Here is a 22,152-nt window from a genome sequence, read left to right as displayed (position 1 = left end):
CCTTCTCTGATGAAAAGCAGAGTAAAATATAAAAGCTGAAGATACTCCACATTGCAATGTCCTTGTCTCTCTCTATTCTATTCTTCCTAATCCTCTGAGGTACTCAACATTTTCTCAATTTTAATTCCCTTTTGTTTATACCTATTTTTAGTTAAGTTACAAACAAGACAAGCACTCACTTTCACACTCACATTCACATTCTCATTCACACACTCAATGTAATTATCTTCTTCTGAGTTCTGAGCTTCTCTGTTTCTAGTTCTTGCAGTTACTGTCCCTCATTTTTATGGCCACACAAGTCAGAGAGACAGAGACATTGGTTTTTCTCCTTCATGGGGTTCTGAGTTTAGTGTCAAAGTTCCTTCCTTGAGTACTTGGGGTTCTCTATTTTTTCTTCCTTATAGAGTAACAATGGAAGGTAGCCACATCATGGCAGTGTTGTTCTTTCTCTTCTTTGGCCTAATTATGAGAATGTGTTATGGTGACACAGACCCAAATGATCTCAAAGTTCTGAATTCTTTCAGAAAAGGGTTAGAGAATCCCGAGCTTCTGAAATGGCCGGAAGATGGAGATGATCCATGTGGCCCTCCTTCATGGCCTTATGTGTTCTGCAGTGGTGATAGAGTCACTCAGATTCAGGCCAAGAATCTTGGACTCAGAGGAACATTGCCTCCAAATTTCAATCAGCTATCAGAACTCTACAACTTGGGCCTTCAAAGGAACAATCTCACTGGGATGTTGCCTAGTTTCAGTGGATTATCTAAGTTGGAATTTGCTTTCTTGGATTACAATGCATTTGAAGCAATCCCTTCAGATTTCTTCAACGGACTTACCAGCTTGAGGGTTTTGTCTTTGGAAGAAAATTCATTGAATGGAACTAGTGGTTGGTCATTTCCTCTTGATTTGGAAAAATCAGTGCAACTAACCAATCTTTCTCTTGTTAATTGCAATTTGGTTGGACCGTTGCCGGATTTTCTAGGCACATTGCCTTCCCTAACGAACCTGAGGCTTTCCGGGAACAGGCTATCCGGTAAGATTCCGGAAACTTTTGCTCAATCTTCTATCCAGGTTCTATGGTTGAACAATCAAGAAGGTGAAGGGTTAACGGGTCCTATTGATGTTGTTTCTTCAATGATTTTCCTAAGACAGCTTTGGCTACATGGAAATCAGTTCAATGGGAGAATTCCACATGATATTGGAAACCTTACTTCCTTGCAAGAGCTCAACCTCAATAGTAATCAACTTGTTGGCTTGATTCCTGAATCCCTAGCAGAAATGGAACTTGAGTTACTGGTGTTGAACAATAACATGTTAATGGGTCCAATACCAGAATTTAAGGCTGCAAATGTTTCTTATAATAACAATTTCTTTTGTCAAATTAAGCCAGGGCATGAATGTGATCCTCAAGTTACTGCACTGCTAGATGTTCTGGATAATCTGAACTATCCATTGTTTCTCATTTCGGATTGGTCAGGCAACAATCCATGCACTGGAAGCACAGAGAGCACAGGGCCATGGTTCGGATTGAGCTGCAATTCCAACCACCAGGTATCTATAATCAATTTGCCACGGCACGAGCTCAACGGTACTCTTAGTCCCTCACTTGCTAAGTTAGATTCATTACTTGAAATTAGGCTAGAAGGAAATAACATAACTGGCATGGTTCCTAGTAATTTTTCTGAATTGAAATCTTTGAGGTTGTTTGATTTAAGTGACAACCGTCTTGAGCCCCCATTGCCAAATTTTCGCAAAGATGTTAAGGTTGTTATTGTGGGAAACCCTCTTCTTACTACTGAAAGTGGAGGAATGTCTCTGCCGCCTGAAAATTCACATCCTTCTCCAGACAACCTGTCACCCCCTTCATCCTCCTCTCATAAGGCACATGATCCCAATATGAATTCAAGTTCAAGTCAATCTAAACTGGATCATTCCAAAAGATTCAAGACAGTGGCAATTGTGTCTGGAATTACAGTCTTTGTAGTTGCTGTTCCTTTGGTTGTTTTCCTCTTCATTTGTTCCATGAAGAAGAAAAAGGCCTCCTTGGATGCTCCAAGTTCCATTGTGGTGCACCCGAGAGATCCATCCAATCGGGATAATGTGGTTAAAGTTACAGTCTCAGATACCACCACTGGAAGCTTATCAACTAAGACTGGGACAAGTTCTCTGAGTAACATTAGTGGTGAGACTCAAAACTCTCATATAATTGAGGCTGGAAACCTTGTCATTTCGGTTCAAGTCCTACGCAAGGTTACCAACAATTTCTCTTCAGAAAATGAGTTAGGCCGTGGAGGGTTTGGAACTGTGTACAAGGGTGAACTTGAAGATGGGACTAAAATAGCAGTGAAGAGAATGGAGCATGGTGTTATCAGCAGCAAGGCGCTGGAGGAGTTCGAAGCTGAAATCGCTGTTCTTTCAAAGGTTCGTCACAGGCATTTGGTATCTCTTTTGGGGTATTCCATTGGAGGCAATGAGAGACTTTTGGTTTATGAATATATGCCTCTTGGTGCTCTTAGCCAACATCTTTTCCATTGGAAAAGCTTGAAATTGAAACCATTGTCTTTGTCACAAAGGCTTGCAATAGCTCTAGATGTTGCTAGAGGAATCGAATACCTTCATGGTCTTGCCTGCCAGACCTTCATCCATAGAGACCTCAAGTCTTCTAATATTCTAATTGGTGATGATTTCCATGCAAAAGTTTCGGATTTTGGTCTTGTGAAGCTTGCTCCGGATGGTGAAAAATCTGTGGCAACCAAGCTTGCTGGAACATTTGGATACCTTGCCCCTGAATATGCAGGTAACAGGTGTTACTTTTAATTACCTCTAGAACTTAATAACAGGATCACACTATTCTTAAGGCATCGTATCTGGCTGCATGTTTGTATTCAGCTGGAATGTTCTTAAAAGAACTTAATTTACTGATGAAAAATTTAGTGAGTAAATTCGGTTTTCGTGCTTGCTTTTGAGTGTTTTGTTAATGAACATTGTTTTATAGTACTCTGCTATCAATTTTTGTTTACCTTTGTAATTGTCAATGCCTTTCTAAAATTCAGTTCTGTTCATTGAGTAGCTAAAAGCACAACTATTTATCATGCCCCTAGTAAAGTAGGAAATTATCTAGCTAAATATACTACACAATTATTTTTAATCAGGTGCCCTACTACATTTAGATAATTAACAAGAAGATAATGTCTAATTATAAGTTCAATCAGTTTATATTTCAGAATATGATCTTTGTATCCTTTATCTTATAGTTAAGTATTTATGAGTTACTATGCATTGCATCATCCTTGTTAGCATCTTTACACTTGTGAGTTTACCCTGTGTTTATTAGCATCTTTACACTTGTTTTAAATCTTCAATTTTTCTCAGTTTGATCCATCTAGCTCGGCATACTAAGTTTTGTCTATATGTTTCAGTGATGGGGAAAATCACCACCAAAGTTGATGTGTTCAGCTATGGGGTGGTCCTGATGGAACTACTGACTGGACTAACAGCGCTTGATGAGAGCCGCCCGGAGGAAAGACGATATCTAGCAGAATGGTTTTGGCGAATCAAATCAAACAAAGAAAAGCTCATGGCTGCCATTGATCCAGCTTTGGAAGCAACTGACGAGGCTTTCGAGAGCATATCCATTGTATCTGAACTCGCCGGACACTGCACTGCAAGGGAGGCACACCACCGGCCGGATATGAGTCATGTAGTGAATGTACTCGTGGCATTGGTTGAGAAATGGAAACCGGTTGACGATGAGTTAGATTACGACTCTGGTATTGACTACAGTAGACCGCTCCCACAAATGCTGAAGATTTGGAAGGAAGCAGAGAGCAATGAATTTAGCTATGGTGCCAGTACTGAAAACAGTAGAGGAAGTATAGCAGCCAAGCCTTCTGGTTTTGCTGATTCTTTTACCTCTGCTGATGCTAGATGATTTTGGAGCTAAGTCCGGTGCAAGTTGTGATTCTTATTGCCATAGACTATAGTGCTATTTACCTGAATAAAGAATTTTCCATTTTCTGTTACTGCAGCCGAAAAGGTAGTATACATTGTTTGCTTTGTGATTTTTGTGTTGTTTGTGGACAGTGAAACACTTCAAAATACTATTCCAAGATGTAGATAAAGAGTTTTTGTTTTGTCCTATTTTAGTATTTGGCTTTATAGAAACTTCATTTGGTAAGTCTTCTGTTATCCATACAATACAAGGTTGATTGTTACACATGCATAGCAACAACTTAGCCAGCATATTACAAATGTTAAAACAAAGGTTGTTATGATTCATATTACAAGTTTGATACTGATTGATTGAAGGTGCCTAACTACTAGTCCTAGTACTTGATTATCATGTTACTTGTAGTTTGTGTGTTATGTTCCTACCGGACAACTTCTTTGTCCAAAAAGACTTAAAAAAGGTGCAAGATTAATACAGGGAAGTTGGTGGTAGGGCTAAAGCTCAAGCAAAAGAGAGTGCAGAGTTCTTCAATCTCATTCATGCTTGTCACCAAAAATGAGAAGTTGAAAATGTCACTTGTATAGCTGTATTAGGAAGAAAAATTGAACCGACATTTTTCTTCCTTCTTCAATTGGACCATAGCCGTTGAAAAATTGAAGGCTGATAGTGATATGAAATAGTATTCTGCCGAACTCAGAAATGCCATAAATCCTATAAAACATGGTCACACGTTTTTGAGGATTTTTTTCTCTTAATTTTGATTTCATGCGATGCCATACAAATCGAAGAGATAATAGACCTTCAAATTTAGTTTGGTGATCCAGTGAGTACCACATGAAACTTAAGGCATAATATCAGAGTATTTCTGTCAAAGAGAATGTTTATATTTTCAACATAATAATATAATATTTCCTTTTTATTTATTTACTTAAAAAAAAAGAATAGCAGGATAAAGAAAACAAAACAAAAAAGAAAGAGGGGTACCCATAAGTCCATAACCGTAAGGAACCATGCTGCAACCTGCGTGCACAGCTACCCCAACATCATCACTCCCCCATCCTCCACCTCAGACAAATTCCAAGTCTTCCATAAAACCCAACATCACCAAACATCATAGTTTGTTGTTAAGACACACACAAAAATCCTCAGACCCAAACCCTACTGTCTTATGGACATCCTCCATAGCTCAGCACTGCCGAAACGGAAACTTACTCCAAGCTGCTTCCGATTTCGTTCGCATGAGGGAAGCCGGTGCCGAACCCAACCACATCACCCTCATTACTCTTCTCTCCGGTTGCGCTCACTACCCATCTCACAGCAACATCTCCTTCGGATGTGCATTGCATGCGCACGCTCGAAAACTGGGTTGCATGGACGTCAACGACGTCATCGTTGGCACAGCGTTGATCGACATGTACGCAAAGTGCGGCAGCGTGGGCTCTGCAAGGTTGGTGTTTGACCAAATGGGTGTAAGAAATTTGGTGACTTGGAACACCATGATCGACGGATACATGAGGAACGGCGAGACGGAATGTGCTCTCCACCTGTTCGATGAAATGCCTGTGAAGAATGCCATTTCTTGGACTGCTTTGATTGGCGGCTTTGTGAAGAGAGATTGTCACGAGGAAGCATTGGAGTGCTTTCGGGCAATGCAGCTCGCTGGTGCAGTGCCTGATTATGTTACTGTTATTGCTGTCCTTGCTGCGTGTGCCAACTTGGGAACACTTGGTCTTGGCTTGTGGGTGCATCGACTTGCTGCAAAACAAGGGTTATTGCACAATGTTAAGGTTGCCAACTCGTTGATTGATATGTATGCTCGGTGTGGGTGTATAGAGTTTGCTCGCCAAGTGTTCGAGAGCATGTTGGAGCGAACATTGGTGTCTTGGAACTCAATCATTGTAGGTTGCGCCGTTAATGGTCTTGCGGATGAGGCTCTGAGTTTATTCAGTTCAATGCAGAGGGAAGGGTTTGAGCCTAATGGGGTCAGTTACACGGGTGCTCTAACAGCATGCAGCCATGCCGGACTCATAAATGAGGGCATAAGAATCTTTGATTACATGACGAGAGTTCGCAGAATTGCGCCTAGGATTGAGCACTATGGTTGCCTAGTGGATCTCTATAGTAGAGCTGGGAGATTGGAAGAGGCATTGAATGTAATCAAGAACATGCCCATGAAGCCTAATGAAGTGGTGTTAGGGTCATTGCTTGCTGCTTGTAGGACTCGCGGGGACATTAATTTGGCTGAAAAAGTGATGAGATATCTTGTTGAATTGGATCCTGGTGGAGATTCCAATTATGTGCTCCTTTCTAACATTTATGCATCGGTTGGAAAGTGGGAAGGTGCAAACAAAGTTAGGAGGGCAATGAAGGTCCGTGGGATTCAAAAGCAACCAGGCTTTAGCTCCATTGAGATTGATTCAAGCATGCACAAGTTTGTGGCAGGTGATAAATCTCATGAAGAGAATGAGCATATTTATGCAGCTTTGGAGCTCTTGTCTTTTGATCTTCAATTATGTGGCTATGTTCCGGATTTATCTGTAAAACATTTTTTTGAGGGTGATTGAGCTTTGTAATTGACTTGCCCAATGATTCAATTTTGTTACTGAACTGGTAAATGTTAATCGAATTCAAATAAATGATTAACTATAATTTGCATATATGATTAGACCCCGGAAAAAAACTATATAAAAGAATTAAGTTTGATCATGCAAGATATATGAACTTGCTCATACATATATAACTAGAATTATCATGGATTCAAACTGATGAAGCCAAACTAAATTCCCTCCCACAAACCCTCTCTGCAATTCTCTCAGCAACCTCCACCTTCCCATGATTTCTACATGCCCCCAACAAGGCACCCCATAATGCTTCATCAGGCTCAACCTTCATCCTCAAAATCAACCTCTCTGCTTCCTCAACCTCCCCAACCCTCCCCAACATATCCACCATACAAGTGTAATGCTGCAGCCCTGGCTTAATACCAAACTTCACCTCCATCATCTCAAAATACTCCCTTCCCTTCTCCACAAATCCGCCATGGCTACACGCCGACAACAACGCCGTCAAACTCACACCATCAGGCCTCTCCCCAGCCTCCACCATCCTATCAAACATCTCAAACACCTCTCCAAACATTCCATGCATCCCATAACCCGCCATCATAGTTGTCCAGATAACCACGTTCCTCTCAACCATTCCATCAAACACCTTGCGGGCACAAGCCAAGTCACCACATTTCGCATACATGCTTATCAAAGCATTCAAATTTGCCAAGTCAAAGGAAAACCCATTAACCACAACCGCTCCATGGACCTGTTTACCGAGCCTCAGCGACGATAACCCAGCGCAAGACTTGAGCACAGAAGGGAACGTGTGGCGATCAAACTGCTTGTATGAGAGAACCATGAAGCGGAACAGGGAGAGCGATTGGGCAAAATTGCTGAGGTTGGAATGGGCTCTGATGAGAGCGTTGAAGAGGAAAGTTGGTTTGCGATTTGCGAAGGAGAATATTGTATTTGCATGGTGCAACTGGGCGCAGGAAGCGTAGCAAGAAACGAGCTTGGTTCGAATGAAGTCATGGCTTGAAATTCCTAAGGTGATGGTGACCGCGTGGATTCGTTTCAAATTCTTCAAATTCTTTGAGGAAATGCAAGCGTCGAGAAGTGTGGCGCATAAAGGTACGAGCTTTAGTTCTTGAGACTTGTACATAATATCACCTTCAACTTTAAGTTCACTATTGAGTTTTGGTCATGGTTCCGAATGTTCAGTTCAATTTTTAGAATTTTATTTTTTATTAAGAGATTAAAAAGGAAATAATCGATGCAAAATCAAACTAATAAAAAAATGTACTACCACATTTTATTTGAAATCCTTAAATAGTATCTTCGTTTGTTGTAGGGCCAGAGAATATGTTTCGCCAGATTTGGTTATTGGATTTGGCTATTGTCACAAAATATAGTTGGTTGCGTCAGCATATGTGTTATTGCTGATGTCATTTCCCTCACTATGGCTATCATGAGTACAAATTTGAGAGTAGAAGATCGAGGTTAGTTATCAGAGAAGATGGTACATATACTTGCATATTTATGTAGTTATTCGGGTGGAAGAATTAGAAAGGGCCAAAACACATAACTGTCATAATTCATAAAGGTTCCGTTTCAATCCAATCCATGATCAACACTATGAGCTGTAAGCACAAAATTGAAAATTGCCATAATGAAAATGTCACTGGTTTTCAGACCCAATATCACATCTACTGCTAAGACTAAGAGTAATGTTACCGTCGATTAATATATACTTTTTATTATTAATTATTAATAAAGATAATAACTTTTTACGTGTTATTTTTTAAATGTCTCTATTTAGCATATAAAAAATGTCATGGAAGAAGGAAGATCAGTTTCTTTTGTTCCTTTTTCTCTAGATTCAGTATCTGCCATACTTCACTGGTTTTAGTTATGGCTAACATCACTGAAATCTTTATTGTATGATAAGCTGATTTCTTTGCCATTGTGATATGGTGTGATTCATAAAATTTTACTAGATGTGCTTTAAATTAAAAACATAATACTAATTACCAAAAAAGAAGAACAGGAACAAGCTAAGCTGACATATATATATTCTAGTGCATGTCAAAGTAAGAGAACTTCACTGCTACACATTGCATTTTTCTTTCCCCAGATTAAACTATATATATAGCTACTAAGTAGATAAACACTCTTCAGTTTTCACAGTGATAACAAAAAGAAAACTAATAGGTCAAGAGAACAGAACTATATATATATGAAGTTAAGGGGTTTGAGGCTTGGGGTTGCCAATGCCACCGTTATGATGGAGTGGGTCTGGACCAGAAGGAACCCTCCTCAGCTCCCAACTCACTGATTTTTCACCATCTCTCATCATTCTTGATGATGATGATCCTTGCAGCATAGCCTTCAGACTTGTTTTCTTATCCTTGAAAGCAAAAAACACCTGCACCAATTAACAACGTAGAAATAGTGTTATAAATTGTACCACAAACAAAAGTATAGAATCTAAAGTATAAGTAGTGATAGACCTTTCTATTTCGAATCTCCTTTAGAACAGCTGCCTGAGCATCAAAGCATCCATGCTTATTAGCATTGCAATAATCTGCCATTAAACAAAACATGTTATGAATGATACCTTCTTTTTTTCTTCTTCCAAAGTTTGTGACAGAAACAAGAAGAAAAAGATTATTTACAAACCAGAAGTGTCTTTCACAAGAAGCAAGCAGAAAAGAACCAGCAAAGTGAGAGAGGTGAAGAAGAACTTTGATGCCATTGGAGGGAAGAAGGGACTTAGTTTCTTTTTTATTATGCGAGTTGAGAGAAAGAAGGGTATCCTAGTTGACCCTTTTATAGTGGTGTGTGGATTCAAGGATTTGAATGATGGCTCATGCAGCCATTTTATGAAGACACTACTAATGTGGTGAGGTATATAATCATTGCAAGTAAGCAGCACCTATATGAGCTAAGATCCATCACTGCTCTTCTCTCTGTGGCAGCGCCGTCTTATGTGGCAGTTGAGCCACCTGAAAAGTGAAAACAAATCACTTGGCAGGTGCCAATGCATGTAATAGATGGGATATGTTATGCTTATAATTGCTTAGTATATCATGAGATACAATATTGGAAAGTACAATGCTAAGTGTTCAGTAAATATTATCATTTTTTGTTAATATTTAATTAGTAATAATTTATATTTATATTTATAAATATTTTACACATAAGAAATATATAATTTATATTTAAAATAATTTAATATTTATGTTAATCAATTAAAAATTCTAAAAATTATTGGCTTTCAAAAAAAATTTTATTGTAAAAAGTAAAATTTGCATTTGAAATTAGAGATCGAAAAATATATACTTTTTTAATTTTTTAAAATATAGCAGTAATAGAAACATCTTTTTTTGTATTTTTATCTTTTTAAATTTTTAATATTTAAGAATATGTTATATGTATTACTTTTATGTATTTTTTTAACATCTATTTTTAATATTAAATCTGTATGTTTTATTCTTAGATTAAGTTGAATTTTCATAATATCTTAAATTCAATACATAATCACGTATATGACAAGATGTGATGTCAAAAGATATTAATAAATAAATCAAACATGAAAATGAACGAAAAAGGGGATATGCTTTGGTAGGTGGTTTGATTAAAAAGGCAAATGGCATGGGCATTGGCAGCCACAACATGATGTTTCCCCTATCCCATATCTGATTCTCTGTTTCAAAATCTGTTTACAATTACATACATACACTATTACTTTTCCTTCTTTTTTTTTTGAGTCATTATATTTGCTGACTTTTTTCTCTCACAATCCAATCATACAGTCGTACCTAAATTCTATTGGCTGAGACCACTGAAAATCAAGTTTTAATTTGTTCAATTGGAATTTAGATGTATATTAATGTTTTTATTTTCACTATTTTTATTTTTATAATTTTATATAAAAAAATAAACACTAAAAATAAAGAATATAAAGCCCAAATACCATAAATGTGTAAGATGATGTTAGAATTTAGTAGGTTTTTATTTATCCATGCGTAAATTCCCTTTTGTTTTTTTAGTTCTTGATCCTTCTACTATAAATTTCACACTTTGTCTCTTCTTTGGATCAATATGCACGTAGAAGTAAAAAATAAAAAATGCTATGGTGAAAGTTGTTATGTAAACCTCTAGGTGATTTAGACGCCTAACACCTTATGACACAAATGAAAGAGAGAGAAAATTGATAAGAAGAAAGTGAACGCTTTTTAATTTGATTATGGAGGTAAAGCCGGTGCTAGACTTGGATATGGGAAGGAGTGATATTTAATATTGGTGTGGTGTTAGGCACAACTCAGACTCAGCGATTTCTTGAACTTAATTCAAAAAACAAATTAATAGAGAAAACGGACCATCCAATTTCATGTAAATCATCAAAAAAAATTTTGATCATGGAAAAATCACAGAATTCGTTTATTTTATGTGAATTTCAGATCCTCCCTCCATACAAAACGGACCCTTCGATTTGCTTCCAAAAACCTAAAAACAAAAAATTTAAAAAGTCTGATTCCTTAACACCAAATCTGAACAAAAAGCTGTCCCACAAATTAGTGTAGCACCTCCATCATCTATAACGCGGCACAACACCTTTACCTCTTCCATAACCAAAAAAATCAGCAGAAAGTGAACTTCAACCGAATAAAATTTACTTGGTTTTGGTAATAAATATAGGTTTCAAACCCACTAGGTCTCTATCATCTAATTGATGGAAGATTTAGCAAATCATCAAGTACAAGACTTGCACTCCATATATAGATATTGTATGTAATAAGTAGGGTTTGAGTTGTTTATAATAATAATAATAATAATAATAATAATAATAATAATAATAACATAAAAGTCAAATTAATAAGATAGTGTATAAAAGTCAAATTAATAAGATGATGATGTTAAAGGTTCAACCTTGAATAAGAATAACATAAATAATATGCATTGTTTTTATATGTAGTTTAATTCCTTTCTTTTCTTTATATTCTTTTAACGTATTATATTAAACAAGTCTTAAGTAAATTGTATATTCCATTTTACAATGAAAAGATATAAATAAATGAAAATAATATTTGCAAGTGAAGTAGTACGTAATACGTTGAGATTTTTCTGTTACAAATGGTTGTACCTGAAATTTTAAGGTAAAAATTTAAGAGTGATGATTGGTTGTAGCATTGAGGGTAAGGAGACTAGGTATCGTAATAACAGGGTGGCAATGAAACATTTCCATTTTTATTTTTGGTTATGATTATTGCACTGTCTCTATCTGTCTATCTTGTATCTAAGGTGACAACATGAAGTCATCACAATCGCAAAGAGATAAAAAGAAAATTAAAAGAAGAAAAGATAATGAAAGGGGAGTGATTGATGTGGCTGCTGCCTAGCTCTCTTCTGGGTATCTTATGCATTAAAGTAAGATTTTCATATGCACCCCTCATGAAGATGCCTCTGCACTTTGCACTTTGCACTTTGCACTTTGCACTGACGAGACATATATTTTTAAGTTTTGAGAGAATTAATAAATAGTCTTAGAAAATAGGAGGGTGTAGTCCAAAGATAAGGTTCTCAAAACTTAAATAATAATAATAATTATTATTGAAGGTTTTAAAATGACCCAAAAAATTGAAGATTGGATTTATGGTCTTCTTTTAAACATTTTTTTTTAATTTTGACAGGATAAAAACTTAGTTATTGAATTGTCTGTCAAGAAGAAATTCAGGAAGTAATTTTATTTTATCTTTTTTTGACACTTTTAGAAATAGAGCAATTTTTTACTTTTTAAATATCTATGACTTCTGAGATATAGGTAATATAGGAGATATTTTTATTTTGTCTCTTTATGAAAGAAAAATAGAAGAAAAGTAGAGAAGAAAAATTTACAGTCATATATCCTGATTTAGTTACTATATGCAATGTGACCTACATCTAGTAAATTCACAGTCATATATCCTGATTTAGTTACTATATACAATGTGACCTACATCCAGTATTTCCCACAATAGTGGTGAAATTTTCACTATCTTTTAAAGATTACAAACACCAATTTTTTTAGAATTCAACTCAATCCTATATGGGATAAATCCAGCTTCAACACCTCATTCTTTAGACTATTCTAAAACCTTCAATTGGTACCAGAGCTTGGTCTTAAGAAACCAAATTAAACTTTACAACTTGAAGAAAATATCCGAATGGCCAACGACATGGGTTCAAATATCGTGCCTTACACACTCACTAAAGGTCAATCCAACAATAGATCTCCCTTCTTCAATGGCAAGAACTACAACTACTGGAAGAAAAGGTTGAGGATTTTTGTCCAATCTGTTGACTACGATATCTGGAAGATTATTGTGAATGTCCACAAATTTCAACAAAAACAAGTGCAGAAAGAGTAGTAACACCCAAAGAAGAAGCTAAATGGAACGATGAAGACAAGAAAAATGTGGAACTAAATGCCAAAGCAATCAACATGATACACTGCTCAATTAGTTTTGAGGAGTACCGAAAGGTATCAAGGTGCAAAATAATAAAAAAAATTGGGATAAATTCCAAATAACTCAAAATGGCATCGAACAAGTGAAGGAACAAGGATCAACATGCTAAGAAAAGAATATAAGATGCTATGAAGGAAGGAGAAACTATTGATAAAATGTGAGAGATTTTTTGTCATCATCAACAGCTTGGATATTATGGGAATGACTCACACCGAACAAGTGCTAATGAGAAAAATATTGAGAAGCCTAACCCAAGAGTGGAAAACCAAAGTTACTATTATTTCTGAGAGTGGTAACCTAAAACAAATGTCCTATGATGAGTTGCGAGAAAAATGCTTTGCATATGAAACCACCCACCTAAATCGTGATGCTAAAGAGAAAGAAGTGAGCATAGAGTTTAGATTCTCATAGCTTACAAGCTATCCTTTTTTTCTCCTTCAGAGTTTTACATTAAATTTTCTGTTTTTTAGTGTTCATCTTTCTTTATTTTTTTCAATAGAAAAAGGCATTAAGTAAGGAATCAGTAAAAGCCATCGAGAGAAAAGGCAAAGAGAGTTATAAGAAAAAGTTAGAAAATTATATCAAAAATCTTTTGTAAGTTTTTTCGTTTTGTACACATAATTCTGAGGAGATTCCCTTGCTAAGTTGGGTGAGCACTTAGTGGTTGCAAGTTTAGCGAGTGAACCTAGCCAAATCTAGTTTGGGTAGAAGCTTGTTTGTCTTAGATAGAATTGAGTTGAATCCTAGATAAATTAGTGTTTGTAATCTTTACGAAAGATAGTGAAAATTCTCCCACTATTGTGGGAGAGACTGGACGTAGGTCACATTGCATATGATGATTGAATTAGGATATATGACTGTGTGAATAGGGATGAAAACGGGTCCCCACGGGAGGGGACATGCCCCTTACCCCCGCCCCTCACCTCCAGAAACCCTTCCTGTCCCTGTCCCATCCCTGTGACGGGTAACGGAGACTCCGTACCTGCCGGATATTTGGATATCCGCGGATATCTACGGATTTGAAAGAAACAAATAAAAAAAATTTAAAAAGGAAAAAACTCAGTAAACAACAATAGTTTCACAATAAACTTAGTATTATAATTCAATGTCTCAATTTCACATTAAGAATCAAATTCCTAATTTCAATTCCTCAGTAACAGAATCTAAATCTAACCTAAATTTATCAATTAATAAACACAAACCCAAAACCTAATCCAATTTCACATTAATAGAATCCAAATTCTAAACCTAAACCCAATTTCACAATAACAAAATTTAAACCCTAACTCCAATGTTCCAATTTCATAGCAATTTCATTAATTAAAAATTAAAGTATATATTAAAACTAATTTCATCAATTAACATAAACATCCAACTTATTACAAGGTGGTCGGCCACAGAGCACAGTTATCATTGTCTTCACTGAGCAGAGGTGACGTAGAATTTTAGTGGAAGAGGCATCATCAATGTCGTGGAGCAGAGGCATTGCTGGAGGAAGGATGTCATCGACATCATAGATATGAAGCTTCGTTGTAAAGTGGAGGCGGTGGTGAAGCTAGAAGTAAGTAGCGAGCGAAGCAGTGAGAGGAAGAAAGTAAGCGGCGACAGTGCCGGAGGAAGGTGAAGGACGACGACGTGAGGGATAGAGAGGGAGGACGCCGACAACGCAGTGAGAAGGAAGAAGAAGGAAGTGACGAAGTGTTGGTGAGATTGAGTGAGAGAAAGGCTCGTGTAATAGAGGAAGGAGAGAGTGAGAGTCTGAGAGAGAAGCGCAGAAATTGTCCGCCTTGTTTATTACACGGGTACCCGTACCCACCTCTCAAGGATAAAAAATGCCCCCAAAACTGCTTCCCGACAGATGCCCGCCCCGCTGGAAAAAAATGTCATTCATATGTAAATCTCTTTTTTCTACTCTTCTTCTGTTTTTCTTTCATGAAAAGACAATATAAAAATGTCTTCTACATTACCTTTATCTCAGAAGTCACAGCTTTTCAAAAAAATAAAAAGTTGCTCTATTTCTTAAAGTATCGTGAAAAGACAAAATAAAATTGTCTCTTGAGTTTCTATTTGACAGACACTAACTAAATTCTCCTTATAGTCAGAATTAAAAGAAGGCAAAAGGGTTCAAAAGGAGGCCATATATGCACCCCTTCTCTAGATCATTCTAAAATCTTGAACAACAACAACAATAACAGTAATAGTAGTAGTAGTAGTAGTAGTAGTGGTGTTAAATACGATTTTGTCTCTATGATTTTGACTCCATACTGTTCCTGGTTCAGCATCACCTACAGCCACTGCAACCACATTATCAGACAACTTCTTCTTTTTCTTTCTTTCTCTGTCTTCTTCGTTCTCTCATTCTGTTTTCTTGAGTTTTCTGAGTATGTGTAATGTGTGTGCGATTAGATAAGAGTGTTGGTTGGTGTAGTAGGAGACTCTCTGGCTACTTCAATGATGATGATAGTGTCACTATCATTATAACTGTCCATCATATATTTGATTAAATAGACGTGGGGAGAAGGTAAGGGAAGAAGATTATTTTTGTCCAAAAATTAGGAAAATAAACATGATTTCAAACGTAAAAAAACTTAGGAATACTGAATAATATTTTATTTATGTGGTGTGAGACTGTCCGAAAGCATCTAAATATGGGTATAGAACATTCTTATTAGTTAACTTACTTTTTTAGAACTTCCTTTAATGCATAGATTCGATGAAATTTTACATCGGATTTAGATCAATCTAATCGAGTAATAAATAGATTTTTTATTTTCACCTTCCTATAAGAAACTAACTGAATCGAATCTAGTGATCTTCTTTTATATTTGGTCATTTGAAATTTTTTTAAAAACAGTGTCAGATATTTAAATTTTAACCTATAAAAGCAGAAGTTTTCATGAGTTGGCAAGCTCTCTAAAAAATTATATTAAGGTAAATTTGTATGGTACAACGGAAAAAAATCATGGTAAAATAAGCTACAAAGGGATCACATGAATCTATCTAGAGAGGTGGATATAGAATATAAGGTCAATTTGAAAGTGTGCACAACCTTTAGGGGTGAGTTATAAAAATTTTACATAATTTTAAAGACTGTGGGACCTAAGACAAAAAATAGTGATAGTGGAATATGATTTTTAGAGAGGTTATTTTTTAACAATTTTGAATAAAAAAAAAATTTACAACATCCTACCAATATTGTCAAGCACATTGCAACCTACATTGATAAGGAATAGGATCTAAAATTCTAGCATACATACAGAGGAGGAAATAGATATACAAAGTAACTTGCTAAGGAAAAAAATAACAGCAAATTTTGATTTTTATTTTGTTAATATGCTTCTTAGAAACTTAGAGTATTATTGATGATAATTGTAGAGAGATTCCCATTCCCGAAATGATTATAGCATAGTTTTCTCTTCTCTTAGAATTAGGTCCCATTTTAATTAAAAAAATCGTACTTAATAATAATAAGAAATAGAATTGCATCAATTTAATACTTAAACTATGCACATGATATCAAATTAACACTGATATTCAAATATTTATTTTTTTAACTATCTTTAGATATTAATGTATCTTATTTATAGGTAAAATATATTTTTTATCTCTGAAATTTGATAAAAGTTTAAAAAATACTCTTAAGTTTTATTTTATTTCAATTTTGTTCTAAAAATTTTTGATTTGTATCAAATATATCTTCGATGGCTAAATTTTCAAAAAAATTAAGACAAATGTACCAATAATACATAAAAATTATACTTGATTTGCTTGTGTTGAGGGTTATTCTTATGAAATTATTGTTGAATCTATCTTAAATTTTTTGAAAAATTAGCCGTTTTTCTTGATTCTTGACCACAACTTTTTCTTTTGGTGCTTTGCACCTTTTGAGCATAGTCGTGACTCTAAGCGTTTTGTTTTCAAGTATTAACACCTGATACATAAACGCCACAAGCATTTAACTGGGAGAACTCTTTAGATTCAAATTTTAGCTTTGCTTAAATTCCTAGACAGTGGTGCTCAGAGTTCTTACGTAATTGAGATTTCTGTGGTGCTAAACTAGTTTTCTGAACTTTACCCTCTAATTCAAAAGATCTGACCTTGTATGTGACATTTTAAGTAGGATTGGGGGAGATTAATTCACTGAACAGACAGGTTTTAATCACTTAAATTTTGTCATATAATGAATCATTTATTGTTAAAATAATTGGTAAGAAATATTAATCCGGAAGGGTGAGTATTTCTGAGACCTTAACTGTTTTCTCATTACTGTTTCTTGATCAACTTTTTATTGCTTTCTTTATTATTGTGCTTTATGCAAATACAACAAACAAACAAAATAATTATCTTTCTTATCTTAAAAAAATAATTATCCTATCCTATCTTATCTTTATTTTGATTTCAAATTTTAAAGTTAGTGTTTCTTTCTATTTAGTTGTTTTCTTGAATTTTCGAATTCTATCTTATTTATCTTTCTTGATCTTAATTATCTTCTCTTTGATTTTTGAAATTTTGTGTTAGTTATTTTATTTAAATTCAAATTTTAAGTTTGTTGTTTCTTTAGTCTTTAATTCTTTCCTTCTTTTCGAATTTCAAAAATTTTACAACCTTTTCTTTTTAATTATTGAAATTTTTTGGTTAATTCTTGCATTCTTGTTTTAAATTTCTATCTTGTTTATTTTTCTTGATTTTCAATCTCTATCTTATTTATCTTTTCCTTAATTTTCAAATTTTATTTGTTATTTTATTTTATATTTAATTTCAAACTTTAAGTTTGGTGTTCCTTTAATGTTTTCTCTTTCTTTTTGAATTTCGAAAATTTTTAAACTCCTTTCTTTCTATTTTTTTAATTTTTCAAAATTTCTAGCTATTTTTCTTATTTCAAATTAGTATTCTATTTTTTTATTTATTTTCAAAATTTAAAAAATATATATTTTTGTTCTTCCTTGCTTTTCTATTTATCACCTGATGCATTTAATTTTGTTTGGTATTTTATGCTGAGGAACAATTATGGAGAAGGATCGCATGGGCTACTACTCACACCTAAAGAGTAATTCAAATCGCTATGGATGAAGGAATTATCCAGACTTTGGTTGAAAAAACCAAGACCAAGAAAATTTCAGTGCTCCATATTGCTCATGTCAAAAACCATCATCTTTTGATCTTGTCTACCAAGAACTGGAGTAAATAACAGATAAAATTTTGCAAAAATTTTCATCCTCATCCTCTGCTTACTCATACTAAGAACCACCACCTCTCTATCCATACCAAGAACCATGTTCCTTTTACTCATATCAAGAGCCACCATCTCATTATTTATATCAAGAATCATCCTCTCCTTATTAAGAACTATCAACTTTAGAGCTTACAATAAAAGAATTACGGAAGGCCACTCAAAGTTGCATACATGATATGAGAATAAGTGTCAAGAATGTAGAGGGGCATGTGGAGGTGATTACCAAGCGATGGGCAGAGGAACAAGCAAACCCCTCACAAGGGAAGCAATGCAAATTCATACAAAAGAATGTGAGGGAATCATTCAAAGGAGTCCATACCTCCAATGAAGTAGAGAACTCTCCACCCTCACACATGGAAGAAGAAGAATATGCACGAAAAAAGGAGGTTGTAGGAGAGAAAAACATTTATAGGAATTTACACTCCAATGAAGCAGAGAGCTACATAGAGGGTGAGTTCATTGAACCACAAATTCAAGAAGTTCTTGATAAAGGGTACACTCCACCAATCACACAACACCCAAATTCTGAATCCGGAGTGGTAGAGATCGATAATTAAGGAATACGCTGAAAAGGGGATTGTGATCAAGGAACAAAAGAGGATATCCATGAAAAGGAAAAGGTTAGCAAGAAGGAATCCAACCCCTACCCTAACAAACAAGGAGAACAAGCTGAAAATAAAAAAAAAGAAAATTTGTTAGGAGAAATTCAAATCTGAGGACACTAATCTCCTCCTCTTTTTCCTTGGAGTCATTTCTTTTAACCAACTGAAAGAAGAGAAAGAAAATTCAGCAATCAAGTGTCAAGTTAATGACATTAAAGATGCGTTTGTTGGGAGGCAACCCAACCATGAGTATCATATAGTATTTTCTTCTTTTCTATTTTCTTTTTGTTACTTTAGTTTGATTTCATACTATTTTATTTTCTATTGATTTCATAGTTTTCCTATTTTTCTAACGTTTGTGATCATATGTAGCACTTAGAGCAGAAATAAGAACACGTAGGAGAGAAACAAAACACTCTGGAGGGTGCCCCTTACTGGTGTTCAACGCCAGAAGGGGGAAGAGAGCTTGGGCATTCAACGCCCATAAGGAAACAGAAAGGACCAAGTTTTCTTTGCTTGTGGACAAGCGAATTTTTTAAGTTTGGTGTTACAGAGCAAGCTCTAGGTGTATATTATCATCAATGGCACCAAAGGGAAGTGAATCATCTTCACAAAAGAGCACAGTCTGAGCAACCATCAGCACTAAGGTGGTTGAGTTTCGTCCCCCCTTCTTTCTATTTTTCAGTATTTCATTCTATTTTTTATTTTCTATTCTAACTTTTGCATGATCACTCTTAGGATTTTGCTTTAATAGTTTATTTTCAAAATTTTTATGGTTAAAGATGTCTCATGAATTGTCCACTAAGCTTAAAAAGAAAATTTTTGAAAAAGAAGTAGCAAAATGCATGATATTTTAAGTTATATATTATGAGTTATTCTGATTACTTTGATGTGGTGGCCTGATCTCTATTTTTTGAATGCATGAATTAACTGTGCATAATTGATATTGAAGTTAAGCATATTGGATCTTGAAGAACAATGAATTTAAAGAAGTATTATTGATTCTCTGAAATATCAAAAAGATTGATTCTCTGAAATATCAAAAAGACTGATTCTTGAAGCAAAAGAAACAGCAAAAAAAAATAAAAAGAAAAATCAAAAGAAAAAAAATCCAAGCTTTTGAGCATCAATGGTTAGGAGAGTCAAAATTGGCCTAAAAAGCTCAAATGAGTTGCTATCCCTAACTATATGCTTGTCGTATGAAGGTGTCAAGAAAATCTTGAGACTAAGCATTTAAAGTCGTGATCTAATACAATAAAGAGTACGTTTAAGAACTCTGAGCACCACTGTCTGGGAATTTAAGCAAAGCTAAATTCGAATCCAAAGGGTTCCCTCAGTTAAGTGCTTGTGGCATTTATGTATCCGGTGGTAATACTTGAAAACAAAATGTTTAGAGTCACGACTAGGCTCAAACATGTAAAGCACCAAAAGAAGCTTTATTCAAAAATCAAGAAAAACTAAAAGAGGAGAATCAATAATACCATCCGCATTCTAATTCCAAAGGATATCAATGTTTCTGAGCTTCAAAAGAAAGTGAGATGCCAAGGCTGTTCAGAAATAAAGAGCTAATAGCCCCATTCAATAATTGGAACTGAGCTTCATTGGCAACTCTAAAACCTGATCTATTTTTCTATTCTAATTAGTCCTATCTTATTTTTGGTTGCTTAAGGACAAGCAATAGTTTAAGTTTCGTGTTGTGATAAGTGAATATTTTATACCCTTTTTCATAGCATTTTTTTGTTATTTTTAATTATATTTTATCATGTTTTAGTATGTTTTAGTGCAAAATTCATCATTTGGATGCTACTTTGAGTTTTTGTGTTTTTTCTGTGATTTTAGGTGAATTTCAGGCAAATTTGGCAGAATCTTGTTTAGAGACGAAGAAAGGATAGCAGATATTGTCAATCCTGACCTCTGTGCATTCCAAAGAGCATATCTCGAGTTATAGAGGTCCAATTGATGCGGTCTCAACAGCGTTAGAAAACTAACTTCTAGAGCTCTCCAGCAATATATAATAGTCTATATTTCTCTTCTAGAATCACTACCCAAAACTGACGTTGAACATCCACATCTGGAGTTTAACGCCCAAAGAGGAGCAAGCCCAGCATTGAATACCCAAAACTGGCGTTCAACGCTAGCCAGGGAGCAGGGACCAGCGTTGAACACCCAAAATCCAAGTTGAATACCAGGCATCAGCCCAAACACTCACCAAGTGGTCCCTAAAGTGGATTTTAACACTCCTTAGCTTATTTTATCTTATTCTTGTAACTTTTAAATTTAAATTAATATCTTTTAGGTCTAGTAATTTTACTATAAATAAGGGACTCCCTTCCTTCTGAGAACCATGCCTCCCGGGAGGGGAGAGACACATTACTTTAGATCTTCTTTACTTTTATTTCGTTTTCTCTGTAAAGTTATGAGCAACTAAACCTCCTAAGCAAAGGTTAGGAGCTCTGCTTATTCCCATAGATTAATATTATTACTTTCTCTATTTTAATATATATTTGATTCCATTCTATGATGTATTATTTTTCTTAATCTAAATGAATTTGGGGTGGAACGGAAGTATGATCCCTTATTCTACATGAGTTATTGCGAATCCTTGACCGGATAGTATTGAGCTACAGTTTGAGAATACATCACCTAAACTGCAAATTGCCTGGGCTAATTAGATTTGTGACATAAAATCCGGTTAGCTTTGGGTGATTGAGGTTTCTATGGCGCTAAAGCTAGAATACTGAGCTTTATTCTCCGATCCGAAAGATCTGACATTGTCTGTGGCACTTTAAGTAGGACCAATAGAGATTGAATTGCGTGAGTTTCATCCTCGTTCAGATTAAATGACCACTAACCCTGTTTGATATGAATTAAAGGAGATTAATTGACCACTGACCCTGGTGTTAATCACTTACATCTTTGCCATATAATGAATCATTCGGTTTTAATATAGTTAGTAAAAAGTACTAATCTGAAAAGATAAGCATCTCCAAAGTCTTAACTGATTTCTCATTATTGTTTTTACACCAATTTCGTACTGCTCTCTTTATTATTTTGTTTATGCGCCTACAACAACAACTCTCTTTTCTATTTGTCTGACTAAGTCCAGCAAGATAACTATTACTTGCTCAATCCAACAATCTTCGTGGAATTGACCCTTACTTACCTGAGGTATTATTTGGACCATTCGGTGCACTTGCATTTGATACAAATCAAAAACTTTTAGGACAGAAATAAAATAAAATTTAGGGGTATTTTTAAAAATTTTATCAAGAGACAAAAAATATACTTTACTCTTTATTTATTTATTGGATTT

The 22,152-nt window shown here is 35.1% G+C and overlaps 3 protein-coding genes across 4 annotated transcripts; 2 read left to right on the top strand and 1 right to left on the bottom strand.

Annotated features, from left to right (window-relative positions):
• Positions 1–4,276, top strand: LOC107462020 (receptor-like kinase TMK3). Of its 2 annotated transcripts, none has more exons than XM_016080575.3 (3): positions 1–99; positions 260–2,794; positions 3,417–4,276. In XM_016080575.3, the coding sequence occupies exons 2-3, from the start codon at positions 412–414 to the stop codon at positions 3,926–3,928; spliced, it is 2,895 nt and encodes a 964-aa protein (XP_015936061.1). In that variant the 5' UTR covers positions 1–99; positions 260–411; the 3' UTR covers positions 3,929–4,276. The 2 variants fall into 2 exon arrangements, with proteins under 2 accessions (XP_015936061.1, XP_015936062.1); XM_016080576.3 differs by having other exon boundaries at positions 7–99; positions 269–2,794.
• A 566-nt stretch (positions 4,277–4,842) lies between these two features.
• Positions 4,843–6,646, top strand: LOC107462100 (pentatricopeptide repeat-containing protein At1g05750, chloroplastic). The gene has a single exon (XM_016080666.3). The coding sequence runs from the start codon at positions 4,957–4,959 to the stop codon at positions 6,508–6,510; it is 1,554 nt and encodes a 517-aa protein (XP_015936152.1). The 5' UTR covers positions 4,843–4,956; the 3' UTR covers positions 6,511–6,646.
• Positions 6,610–7,677, bottom strand: LOC107462101 (putative pentatricopeptide repeat-containing protein At1g56570). The gene has a single exon (XM_016080667.3). The coding sequence runs from the start codon at positions 7,655–7,657 to the stop codon at positions 6,704–6,706; it is 954 nt and encodes a 317-aa protein (XP_015936153.1). The 5' UTR covers positions 7,658–7,677; the 3' UTR covers positions 6,610–6,703.
• Positions 7,678–22,152: the final 14,475 nt, after the last annotated feature.

Source organism: Arachis duranensis, chromosome 8 (assembly GCF_000817695.3).
Source record: "Arachis duranensis cultivar V14167 chromosome 8, aradu.V14167.gnm2.J7QH, whole genome shotgun sequence".
NCBI classification, from domain to species: Eukaryota; Viridiplantae; Streptophyta; class Magnoliopsida; order Fabales; family Fabaceae; genus Arachis; species Arachis duranensis.
The sequence above is the reverse complement of the archived record's forward strand: the minus strand, read 5'-3'. Positions and strand labels throughout refer to the sequence as shown.

Coding starts and splice junctions, on each gene's coding strand:
- LOC107462020 (XM_016080575.3), top strand. CDS start 412: ATGGAAGGTAGCCACATCATGGCAGTGTTGTTCTTTCTCTTCTTTGGC. Junction 2,795..3,416: donor CCTTGCCCCTGAATATGCAG/GTAACAGGTGTT, acceptor TATATGTTTCAG/TGATGGGGAAAATCACCACC.
- LOC107462100 (XM_016080666.3), top strand. CDS start 4,957: ATGCTGCAACCTGCGTGCACAGCTACCCCAACATCATCACTCCCCCAT.
- LOC107462101 (XM_016080667.3), bottom strand. CDS start 7,657: ATGTACAAGTCTCAAGAACTAAAGCTCGTACCTTTATGCGCCACACTT.